This window comes from Natator depressus, chromosome 9, assembly GCF_965152275.1.
Source record: "Natator depressus isolate rNatDep1 chromosome 9, rNatDep2.hap1, whole genome shotgun sequence".
NCBI classification, from domain to species: domain Eukaryota; kingdom Metazoa; phylum Chordata; order Testudines; family Cheloniidae; genus Natator; species Natator depressus.
Window position 1 is genome coordinate 1,615,902 of NC_134242.1, and position 12,401 is coordinate 1,628,302.

The window sequence follows — 12,401 nt, forward strand, 5'->3', positions numbered from 1 at the left end:
CAGGCCACGTACTGCATAGAGCCCCACATCGCCCTGCTCTTCCAGACCCCCCAACACACACCAGCCAGAGCTCTGTCCCTCACTCCCCGCCCGGCCAGGCGGAGGGTCCGCCATGGCATTGCCTAGTAGCTTCCTGGTACGGGGGCCGGGGGCAGTCACCAGAGGCCGTGGGGCCAGGTGTGGGCTGGGGACTCACCCCGGCTGCTGGGGCCAGAGGCGGAGCTGAGCAGATGTTTGTTGGGGGTTGTTCTAGGCCCATGGAGCTGTGGGGAGAGTGTGATGAAGCCGGGCATGTGGCTGTCCCGTGAAGCCCCAGCCCTGCCCCCCTGGTCTCCGTGGGGCGAGCTGGACCAGGGCTCACGTGGAAGTCGCACGAGGCTGCCTGGCTTTGGCGGGTCAGAGTGGGTCACTCCCAAAGGGCTTGGCTCGCGGCCCAGTGCCCAGGAGCTGCCTGAGGGGCCCTGCTGCGGGGGGCTGGCCTGGAGAAGCAGCGCACCCTCGGCTCTGTGCCGCTGCTGATGCTCGGTAAGTGACCAGCTGTTTCTCCTCCCGCTGTCACGGGGGGGATGGAGCTGTCCCCCAGTGGGGCGCATGCTGTGTCAAAGCCGCCGGTGGGGAGGGGCAGCGCTGACGGGGGGTTGCAGCTGGGAGGCAGCAGCCTTGGGCTCTGTTCCCTGCTGTATCCCTGTGTGACCTTGGGCAAGACACTTAATTTCCCCGTGCCTCAGTGTCCCCATCTGAGAATTGCAGCCCCCTCCCTCTGTACAGCGCGCTGAGGTCAGCGGGGAAAGGCGCTGTCTGAGCAGCTTGAGACTCTGGTAATCATCAGCCTAGCTCCCGCTCTTCCCAGGTCTGTAGGCTGGTCCCGCGTATCACTGGAGGGTTGTCTGTGATCTGTTGCGGGGGGGGGGGAAGCTCTCCTCCTGTGACCTGGACCTGTGATCTAGCCAACATCTCTGCTGTTGTAACATCCAGTTCTCGGGGCTCGCTGCTTCCCTCCAGACAAAAGCATCAGGACTCTCAAGGATTAAAATATAGGATTACATGACAGCTCTTGAGACAAACGTTCCGCTCGTTTTGGGAACATCAGGAGGGAAATAGTCCCAAGGTTTTTCTATTCCAATGATTTCTCTAGCCTCTGACACTGCCCCGTTGCTGATTCATTGATTTGGACAGTTTAAATACTGGGAGGGGACACGGCACTCTGCTCACACAGCAGCACTGGGCTTTCTGCTGCTTAACATCTCCCTGGCTCTGCGAGGTCTGAGCAGCAAGACACAGGGCTGGTAAGTTTTTTTAATTTATTTTGTTGAGAGCTCTCACTCGAGGCTCAGTGCAGCTCTTCAGGGACAGGGCTGAGGGACATCAGTGTGTTCATCCAACCCTCCAGTTCTTTTAGCAACTCTTGAGGGTTTGCCTGGCAAGGGTTTGTTCTTACCCAGCAAACCAGTTCTAGAGAATTATTGTGAGATCAGAAATATTTAGATAAGAGGAGTGAAAATCAAAGCATCATAAATAATAATCCATAAAGAATGGGTGAAAAGAAAAAGCCAAGTAAAAATTTCAGATGGGTTGATTGTTAAAGGGAAACGTGTGTGTGTGTGTGTGTGTGTGTGTGTGTGTGTAAAATATTCAGGCACTTCATTTGTGCAGTGGTAAGTTCTTGTCCTGACCAAGACAAAGGAATATAATAGTTTTCAGCTGGTTTTAATTAACTGGTGCTTGAATCTTTCAAGTTCTCTTTAAAGGGTGTGACACGAAGAGACCGTTTGATGTGCAGAGTGCTCGGTTAAGTTTATAGGCTGCTTGAGGTAAACAAAATTGTTCTCAGATGCAAACTGTTTCCATCTGTAAACCAAAAAAATGTGATGGCTTTTTAGGGATTTTTTCCCTCTTGCAAGCAAATATTTTCCCTGGCAGCGACACAGAGAGTCCAGTTAGCGAGTCCTCCCCGCTCCACGTTGGGACGCTCACCCAGCACTTAGGCAGGTAAAGGGGGTGTCAGTTTGAGTTACTGGAGTCAGGGGTCAGAGCTCCTGGGAAGCTGCCAAGGGCTGGTGATTGAGCCCTGGGCAGCAGGAGAGGGGAGCAAACAGCGAGTTTCCATTTCTGCCCTGTGTGGACCAGCGCCACTAAGTCGAGTTCTGAACTGATGGGGGTTGGATGGGGCTGTGATAGCGTCGGGGCCGTGGCTCTGTTCCAGCGACGGGTGGGGCCAGTGGAGGTGAAGGTCACGAGCCCAGTGTGGGAGGCTAGGGGCTTGGGATGGATGCTGGGGCTCTGCAGTGCCCCCCGTGGCTGAGAACGGTTGGGCTCCAAAGGGCGTCTGTCTCCCCCCGCACCCTCCCACCCAGGTGTGGTGGGCCGGGCTGCTGCGAGCCTTACGCAGACACCTCCTGCCCCTGGGGCAGGGTTTGCCAGGGGTCTCTGGACCCACGTAAAGAGCCAGGAGTCCAGGCGTGCGAGAGAAGTGCAAAGCGGCACCATTATTACCCCAGTGCTCACACCCGTGCGCGGCCCATACCCTGGCACCACGCCATCGTGCCAGGCCTTCGAGAAACAGTCTCCCCCGGGCTGCCTGTGCTCCAAGTGCCCCCCTCCCGGAGCAGGGGCTGAGCGTAGGCTCCGTCTCAGCCTGGCCGCGCTTGCCGGGGGGAGGCTGCCTTTGATCACTTGACTCTCTCTCCAGCGGTTTCGGAGAGGCCGGCCAGCCTCTGCTGTCCAGCTGCAGGCTCCTCAGCGCACCACGTCCCGGGGGAGCTGCTGTCCCCTAGGGAGCCACGGCCGCCCGCCCCTCTCCAGAACGCCAGCTTTAGGCCTGTCTCACGGGCGTGGCTCTTTGGGAATGGGCTCCAGGGCCACAACCCGCCGCATCTGATCCGCGCTCCGGGGCTGGCCGCTAGATCTAGAACAGACAGAACCGAAATGGCAGCTCTCAGCTGTGGACGGCCTTTCTGGAGCCGCTGAGCCAGCATTGGGGCCTGTGTGCTGGGACCCCGTGTGTGTGTATGGAGTGGGGGGTTGTGCCCTCCTGGGCATGCGTCTGCCAGTTTGGGCTCACTGCTCAGCCCCTCTGCGGGGGGGGGGCACAGTATGGTGCAGGAAGGGGCATGTCCTGCTCCTTGTGGGCTCAGAAGCCAGGTGCCCCCATTGTGTGTTTCATCCCCACCCGCCCTGCAAAGGCAGGATGGCCCCACAGCCCCATCTCCGCACTCCTCCCCAGGAAGGAGCCAGGCTGTCCCCCAAAACCAGGGTCCAGCCAGCACCGAGGCTTCCTCTCCAGCAAGGCCCGTGATGGCCTTCCCGTGAACTCCCTCTGGCAGCCCTCAGTGCTGCTGCTGTGTCAGTCAGGTTTGGGGGCTCTGCAGACGGGGCAGGCATGTCCCCTGGGGACGGCCAAGCTGCTGTGTATGTGCCCTGAGTAGCTGGCCTGCGAGCCAGACCCAGGCCCTATTCTGAGAATGGCTCTAGGACCCCTGTGCTCCTGGCCCCAATGGGCAGAGTCCCAGAGCTGCCCTGCCTTTCGCTGGCCTGAACAAACCCAGGGAGATAGAAAAGGGGGCTGGCCCGGAGAGCATCCTGGCAATCTGTCAGCAGGCTCCCTCCCACAACCCAGGGACACCATCCACCTGGCCCACAGGACAAGCCGAAGAACTTGCACCAAGGCGTTTCCTTTGTCTCCCCAAAGGGCTAACCCTGAACAAAGAGATGCTTTCTGGGAACGTTAGCAACGGTTCCAAAGAGCCTGGCACTTAACATGAGTCGCAACTCGCCCCGCCAGGACTGCACAGCGCCTGGAGGTTCCTGTCCCGGCATGCAGCGGAGCTGCAGTGAGTCTGTGAAAGCACGCCCTGGGCTCTGTGCACCCAGTGCAGTGAGCCAGGGGGCTGACTGGCTCGCAGTGAATGTGCAGTGGCTGGAGTCATTGCAGTTACCGGGGCTTGTAAACAGGTCCAAAGCACAGCCCAGGGTGTAATTATGCCTGCTCAGCAGCCCTGCAAACGCCAGGGCTCAGAGTTTCCAGTCATCAGTCTAACCACCTCCGTTTATTGCCATCAAGCACGCAGGCCTGGGGGTCTGTGCTCAGCACTGCTTCTCCCCAGCGGCAAGTGCCACAGAGATGCTGCTGTGGCAGAGGAAGCCGCAGGCTCATTCCAGTGGGGAAATGGCTGGACCGTCCAATTAACGCCGATTATTGTTGCACATGCAGTGGATATAATTAGTTCAGCTCCACTAACCATTTGAAGATGGAGGGTGCTACCTAACTGCCCAGTATTCTCGTTCGCAGCTTTGCTCACCTAATTGTCCCGGGGTTTGGCTGAATTTCTAAACCCTGAATGGATGCCAGGAACTGCTGGTTTGAGTTTTCCACTGGGTTCTGCTCTGGAGACTTTCCAAAGCTGGTTCCAGCTGGAACAGCTCGCGAATGCTTCTCTGCTGGAGCACAGGAAACCACGCTTGCAGCCCCTGGGGACAACGCAGGAGCAAAGCAATTTTCAGTTTTGTAGCAAAAAGTCTGTGAACGCTTCTAATAGCTGTGGTGTGGTGCAGGGGCTGCCGGGCTGCGTGTGAGACACTGGTTGGCTTTGCTCCCAGTTTGTTCTAGCCTGTCCTTTGTTTGTCCAGGCTGACACTCGGAGATCCCGTTCCCATCCCTCAGTTGGGTGGGAGGTCTGTGCATCCTCAATGGGGAGGTCGAGCCCTCCAGCCTGAATCTTCTCCAGGGAAAGGGGCTGGCTCAGGGAAGGAACTGTAACTGGTTTTAGTAACATGTACAAAATCTGTACCACAGAGCCAAGCTAGGATCTTCTGGCCCCATTTCCAGCCAGCTAGGCCCCTGGGCACTACATTTCTGACAGTACAACTCCCACAGAGCAGCACTGATCGGTCCAGGTGCATCATGTGGATTTTATACTTCCTGTGGATGCATCGGTCATAAGCCACTGCCAGCAGCCCCAGGGCTAGATGGGCTATTGATCTGTGCCCATGTGCCAGCTGCCATGTGTCTATTAGCATCTTCCCATTGAACCCAGGGTGTGAATGTGTGTGCCCTGGTCCTTGCTGTGGGCGAGGGACTCCTGGCGTGTTGCCACCCTGGGAACGGGGAAACTGGTGCACCCTCGCCCCAAAGGCCCTGTTCCAGCTGGAGCGGTAGTGGGAGAACTCCCTGTCGCAATGTCATCTGCCTCGGTGTCCCTGCGCACACGGGGAGGCGGGGGCAGGTCACGGGCGGGGCAGCTGGAACCCAAAGATGTTAATAAGGGAAGTAGCGTGTTCTAATGGTTAGAACCAGGACCGGGGACCTGGGCTTTAACCCCAGCGCTCCCACAGACCTGCTGGGCCCTTGTGCCAGTCACCTCCCCTCTCCACCCCTCAGGCCCCCCCGTGAAGTGGGGGTAACAAGGCCCACGTCTGTAAAGCCTGCAGACCCTGCAGCCACGTGCTGTATAGCTGCTAAGGGCTTATCACCCTTTGCTCGTATAAATGTGTCTCGGGGGGCTCTGTGCGTTTCACCCAGATGCCGGTTGTGTCTAATCTCACCCAGCCAGTGCAGGGCATCTCTGCTTGAATGCTAGTTTCCCAGCTGGTCACGGGTTTCCTTGGCCTGTTCCGTGTATTGTACGGTATGAAGCTGCTGCATCCCTTGTGCTGTAAGATCCACTCTCTGGTGAGGGGATTGATGGCACTAGGGACCTCCAGCCCGCCTGACATTCTTGCAGCTGATGGGAAAGCATGGCAGTTGAATGCTCTTTGTTTGTTTTGCTTCCAGGCCCCATGGAGCTGACAGGCTGGGTCCCGCTGCTCGTGGGGTTTCAAGTCCTTCGCTTGGCGCTTGGTCAGTGTCCTGAAGAATGTCAGTGCTCCAAATCTGCCCAAGTGGAGTGCTCAGGACCAGGGATCACGCAACTTCCCAGCCCCATCCCCGCGAATGCCATGAGCCTGCAGATAATCAACACCCACATCGCTGAGCTGGGTGACGTTCCCTTTGGCAACGTCTCCATGCTGATTGCGCTGAGAATTGAGAAGAACGACCTGTCTCGGATCAGCCCCAGAGCCTTTCAGGGCCTGGCTGCCCTGCGCTACCTCAGCCTGTCCAGCAATAAGCTGCAAGAGTTGCCCGTGGAGCTCTTCCAAACCTTGGGGAAACTAGAATCGCTGCTGCTGTCGGGCAACCAGATCCTGCACATTCAGCCCTCCCACTTTGCCCAGCTCAGCAACCTCAAAGAGCTGCAGCTGCACGGAAACAACCTGCATTCCCTCCCGGAGGGGGTGTTCGACCGGCTGCCCAGCCTGACCAAGCTCAACCTGGCCAAGAACAGCATCACTGCCCTTCCGGCCAAGGCCTTGCGGAGGCTGCCGAGGCTGCAGGTGCTCAGGCTGTACGAGAACCAGCTCCGTGAGATCCCTGCAGGCGCCTTCGACAAGCTCCGGGAGCTGCAGGAGCTGGGGCTGCACCAGAACCAGATCAGGCGCCTGTCGGCCGGGCTCTTCACGCAAAACGGCCAGTTGCAGAAGCTCTTCCTGTCCAACAACGTCATAGCAGCTCTGCCCCAGGGGGTCTTCCTGCACCTGCCCGAGCTCTCCAAGCTGACGCTCCATGGGAACGCTGTGCGAGACATCGCCCCTGGGGCGTTCGGGCCCATGCCCAAGCTGAGGGAGCTGTGGCTCTATGATAACCAGCTCACCACCCTGCCAGACTTCGTCTTCAGCAACCTCACCCACCTGCAGCTGCTGATTCTGAGCAGGAACCAGATCCGCACCATCGCCCCCTTCGCCTTCCAGGGCCTGAGCGAGCTCCTGGAGCTGTCCCTGCACACCAACGCTCTGCGCACCGTGGACGGGGCGCTCTTGCAGGGCCTGCCCAAGCTGCAGAACGTCTCCCTGCAGAACAACCGGCTGCGCGCCCTGCCGGGGGACCTGCTCCGGAGCGCCCCGGGGCTGCTGAGCCTCCAGCTGCAGAACAATTCCCTGGAGAGCCTCCCCGCCGGCCTCCTGGATCCTCTGGCCCAGCTGCGCCAGGTGAAGCTGCACGACAACCCCTGGCGCTGCGACGCCAGCATCCTGGCGCTGAAGAACTGGCTCCGGGTCAATCGGGGAAAGGTGGGGGACAGCCCGCCCGTGTGTGCCCTGCCGCTCCTCGTTAGGGGTGCCCCAGTCGTATCGTTTGATGAGGGGCACTCCTCCCCAGTGACCCCTTCTGGGGCCCCGACGTACGGACCGAACCCCACCTCCTTCGGTCACCCAGAAACGTCACCCGATGCCCATCCGTCCAACCAGGCTCCAGAGAAAGTGCCAGCAACTCCCTTCGGCCCCTCGCTGGCCAACCAGCCGGGCGCAGGGACGGAGCGTGGGTCCCTGACCAGGCCTCCAGCCACCCCTGGCGTCGCCCAGGAGAAGGGGCTGTGGGGCCTGACTCGCACTCAGAGCGGGGTGGTGGTGGCTGTCATCACGCTGGGCTGCCTGGCTGTGCTCTGCACGCTGGTGGGGCTGGTGGCGTACAGCTGCCGGAAGAGGAGCCAGGTGGTCCTGATGCGGAGGAAGGGGCAGAACAAAGCGTAGGCTGAGCACCGTGAAGCTCTGTGCGGACTGTGTTGGCTCTGCAGAGCCCCCCGTGCCCCGCCCCCTCAGGGCACGGCAAGCGGGTGTGGGGCTGGGAGAGGGGGAGGATTTCAGTCCACACGCTACCAGCCGGGCCTTGCATCGAATATAGCGACTGAGGCTAAATCGCCTTCCTCACAAATTGACCCAAACCTCCTCACCCCGCCCTGTAGGCAGAGCCTGAGGCCTGTTGCCCCCACCGCATCACCCTTGCCCTCGGGGGTGCCCCCATGGGCCCAGCCTAGGCACACAGGAAGTAGCCCCCCCGCCCCCATGGGCTCTCCATGGCCTGCCGCCCCATGAGTGGCACAGCTCCCCCATGCGCTGTGTGGTGGGGTCAGCCTGGGGCCTTGGATGTAGGCGAGAGGCACCAAACGCTGGCTTCCTCCCGCAGCTCTGAGGCAGAGCCATGGGCGTGTGACGAGTTTGCTCAGTCAGTCCCTGGCCCTTCGTCCCTCTCACTGTCCCAGCTCCGTCGCCTGCGAGGGCCCGGGGCTGCGCTGGGGAAGGGCCGGGGGCCTGACGCTCGGCCAGGCCTCTGCGCTGCCCCCAGCCCAGCGCCATGCGTGCAGGGATCCGCTGGCCATGGCCCTGCTGCCGGGACAGGTGGGCACGGGGTGCCCAGAGCTTTGCGGAGCGGGCGCGTGCGTGCGAGCTGGGCCCTGGCAGGTAGCGGGGCGCGCAGTCACGGCGGAAAGGGGAGTGCTGAGCGGGTGGCCCCGGAAGGCAGGAGGAGAAGGGCTGAAACCCTTCACCCTGCCCTTCTGGAGCCCAGCTCTGCGCCGCGCCCGGGGCTAGGGCTGCTCCTGGTGGGGCCTGTCTCTAGGGCAAAGCGAGTCTGAGCGGCGTGAAGCCCTGAGCTGTGTGGGACCCCCCGGGTTCTGGGCCTCGTTCCCCAACCCAGGCTGGGGGGGTGGCTGAGGGGCACGGACCCTCCTGCAGAACCACTTTCCCTTTAAAATTTGCTACATTGAAATGGCCGCACGTTGCCTCCGCTGGGGCTCGTGCCCAGCCGTGACACAGGTGTGTCATGGCAGTGTGTGTCCGTGGGGGTGCCCCGTTCCTCCAAGCTCCCACTCCCGTCAGCCCTGGGGCAGAGCTGGCCATAGAATCAGGCTCCAAACCCACGAGCAGCTCGCAGAACCAGTCAGCCCAATTCAGGCAAACAATTATACTGCATGGAAACTCAGGAAAAACCGGGCCAAATCCGAACGCCTGGTGCCCTGGAAATGGTGCGGCCCGAGGTCTGGGCTGGATCGGTGCGTGTCTGCCGCGCAATCAGCGTCCCTGTGCTCCCACACTGCATGCTGTTCATTATGGAGCATGGACCTTCCTGTTTTTTCACCTCTCACCACCCATAACTCTGACCCCCACAGCAGTGCCCGGTGTCTGCCTCTTCCCTGATCCCTATGGCACGACACCCTCCCCGCTGCCATCCCCCCATTTCCAGTATGGGCTGGAATCCCTCACTTATCACGGCTCGAGCCATCTCCCCACTCCGGAGCTGACCCCACTGCTCATCGTGCTGACCAGTATGGTCTCGTCGTTTCCTTGTGCTTCTCCATTGACCTGTCTGTACTCACCTGTTGTCTCTTGGCCAATACTTAGAGTGTGAGCCCCATGGGCCAGGGACCCTCTGTTTGCTCTGCATTTGTACAGCGCCTTGCACAATGGGTCCTGGCCCAGGGCTGGGGTTCCTAGGTGCTACAGCAATATGAAGAATAAGTGACAATAAATATCACTGACCCAACCAAACTCCCCTCTGTCTGCTCACTAACATCTCCTCCCACCCTCCAGATACCGGACTCTGAGAGCTGCCTGCCATGAGGCCCCAGGCAGCGGCATCTACCCCACCCTCCGAAGCACACGGTGACTGACCTGGCCTAATAGCTCCCTTGCTCTCATGGTCAGAGACTCCTCTGATGCACTCGGGAGAATTGGTGGGGGGAGGAGGGGGGGCTTGGTGTAAACTGGTAAAACAAAACCTCCAGGCCCAGTGTCTAGAAAGCAAGGGCCAGAGCGTGACCCTGGCGACGCTGGCTGTAAATCCAGGGTAACCCCGCGGACCTTACTGCACTCACTCCGGATTTACATCTGAGTCACTGAGGCCAGACTCTGCCCCGCCAGGCCAAAGGCTCTGACATGATTGTATCTGCAGTGGGCGTTTACTCCAACGCAATTGGGAGTGGCAAGAACCTCTGCCCAACCTGGGAAAGAGCCCAGGTTGATGGCTGGCGCTGCCCCAAGGCGGGGCTGGGCGTGACCTGTCAGCCAACGGCATAGCACCGTCAGCACCGTGCTCCCTTTCCATGCCAAGCACGCCCCCCACTCCTCTGGCACGGCTTCTCCCCAGCCCCAGCCTGGCTCAGTCTCTCCCCCTCGTGCTCTGGCCGACCACTGCCAGCGTCCTCAAACCACAGCCCTTCGCCTCTGCTGTCATCCGCCCGCGTTGCTGGAGCTCCTCCTCGTGTTCACAGCGAGGGCTGAGTGTGCTGGCCCTGCTCTGGTCAGCTGGCATTAGGAGCACCTCATCCCTGCGTCCCGCATCCGTGTAACTCTCACTTCCCAGTGCTGGTCTCTCCCCAGGGCGCCCCCCGCCCGGCGAGCGTACCGATCACGGCCATCTTTACGTGTTTGTTGCCGCAGGCTGAGGGACACGCACGTGCCCCGGGGCGGGTTCCCTGCGTGGCTAACAAGAGTGCAACCCCGTAGTGCGCTGCACGAAGCTGCCCAGGCTGGGGCCCGCTCTGCTCCCATGCTGGGCGCCAGCTCTGCTGCAATTTGTCAAACGGAAGTCCCCTGGCCTGAGCAGTGATTTTCGTTTCGAAGCCAGATTCCCTCCCTCATTTTAGTTTCAAACCCTGATTATGGCTAAAATTCTGGCGGGGCAGGGGGGTTGGCTAACTGGAAAGCATTGGCAGTGAGCTGGGTGACATGGGTCAGGATTCCCCTCACTGCCCTCCTCCCAGGACAGGTGTGACGCTCAGCTAGGACACCCAGACCCGTAAGCCGCTGTGTTACCTTTGCCTCAGCAAGGGTGAGCTTTGCTGTGACTTAGCCTCTGCCACACCCGTCTGTCCACCCCTCCACCTCAGGACTCTGCCAGACTTAGCCTTCCTGGTAACACTCAGTGAACCCCGTTCCCGAGCTCCCCGGAGATGCCTCTCTGCAGAGTCCGGTCTCTCTGCCAGGAAACCCACAGAAATGACCCACGGCTGCTGTCTCCAGAGAAGCAGCCGTGTTAGTCTGTATTCGCAAAAAGAAAAGGAGGACTTGTGGCACCTTAGAGACTAACCAATTTATTTGAGCATGAGCTTTCGTGAGCTACAGCTCACTTCATCGGATGCATCGGATGTCTCCAGAGAGACAGTACACACGCCAGCCTGTCTGGCTCCCTGCGGACTCTCTCGTTACTTCAAAAGAGCAGCATGGAGACGGCTGAGAGTGCAACTAGTACGTTCCTTAGTAAAGCTCAGAGACTGACATGATGATAAGCAGAGATCATAGAAAACAGCAAATGGTCACAAACAAAACCAAACAGGCCTTTCAGTGTCTGTCTGTCGCAAGCTACCATCTTCCCTCAACAGCTGCCTCGCTGCCATCAGGCCACCAGCATTTCCCGGCCCTGCATCCACCACTCCCGGGTGCTGTCCCCTAGGCGACTGGGGGTTCCCTCTCCGTCCTTTCAGCGTCCAGTGACGCGTGGAGAGGGTGGTAGGCCCTTGATAACGGCTTCTCCCCTGCTGCTTGTGCAGGCTGCAGGCTGTGTCCCTCCCAGGCTGGTGAATTTGGTTCTCCAGGTGGCTTAATCGCAGTTTACCTTAGACGTAAATGTCCTTCCAGTGTCTCTGCGCTCACTTTACCGGGGAGACACAGGCAGATGAAACACCGTTCCTTTGTCTAGGGCAGGCTGGTATACCCATTGCCTCCAAAACCTACGTACAGAACACACTTCCAGCATACACACGCACACTTCATTACACCCCGGCTGTGGAGACGGCATGCACTGATAGGCAGGCGTAGCATGTCACCAGGGGCGAGACGGTGCTTTGCTTGATACACTTTTAAGGTCCAGAAATCCTGTGTCCAGTCAGGTGACTCAATTGCTTATCCCCTGGAGTGCTGAGCCCCAGCCTCTCCCTGCGGTGACTGGCCCCTGATTGGCACCCAGGCCAGTGGGGCAGCTGAGCCCCTGTGTGGCCCTATCACTGTGGCGGCCCGCTGGGAAAAGCGAGCCCAGCGGTGTCGCTATGGAGGTGCCGTGGCAGAGCGGACACCAGGCTGGATCCGCCTCCCCACCAGGGTCAGCAAGGCCTGCTGTGTCCAGCGGGCTTCAGCCCTGGGTGGGCAGACGGCACGCTCACCACTGTCCCATCCACAGGGGCTCTGCCGGCTGAGACTGCGGGGGGGGTGTTGGGGGGGGATCAGGTCACGTCCCAGCTGTCCTGGCCATCTTTGGGGTTGTGCTGGCTGCTTGCAGGCGCCCCCCTTCCCTTGTGCCACAGCAAACCCTATGTTCCTGGTGGCTGTCCTGCCCTGGCTCTGTGCCAGCTGGAGGCCACTGGCTGGAGGAGAGCGTGTGTGGATGGTGCCTATTGGCGGCACTGAAATATAAAGGGCCGGATTCCCCCTCAACACACCCACCTCCTCCTCCTCACTCACACCCTGGTGTCCGTCAGGACTGACCCGCACTGGGGTCAGCACAGTTTTCTGGGGAGAAAAACTGGTGTAAGAGAGGGGGAATGTCTTTATTAAACCTAACCAGGGACCCCACCGCTGGGTTTGCTTGCCTTGAGGCTGAC

General features: G+C 59.9%; 1 protein-coding gene across 1 annotated transcript; it reads left to right on the top strand.

Annotated features, from left to right (window-relative positions):
- Window positions 1-1,001: 1,001 nt before the first annotated feature.
- Window positions 1,002-9,347, top strand: LRRC15 (leucine rich repeat containing 15). The gene is made up of 2 exons (XM_074962848.1): window positions 1,002-1,286; window positions 5,771-9,347. The coding sequence occupies exon 2, from the start codon at window positions 5,776-5,778 to the stop codon at window positions 7,558-7,560; it is 1,785 nt and encodes a 594-aa protein (XP_074818949.1). The 5' UTR covers window positions 1,002-1,286; window positions 5,771-5,775; the 3' UTR covers window positions 7,561-9,347.
- Window positions 9,348-12,401: the final 3,054 nt, after the last annotated feature.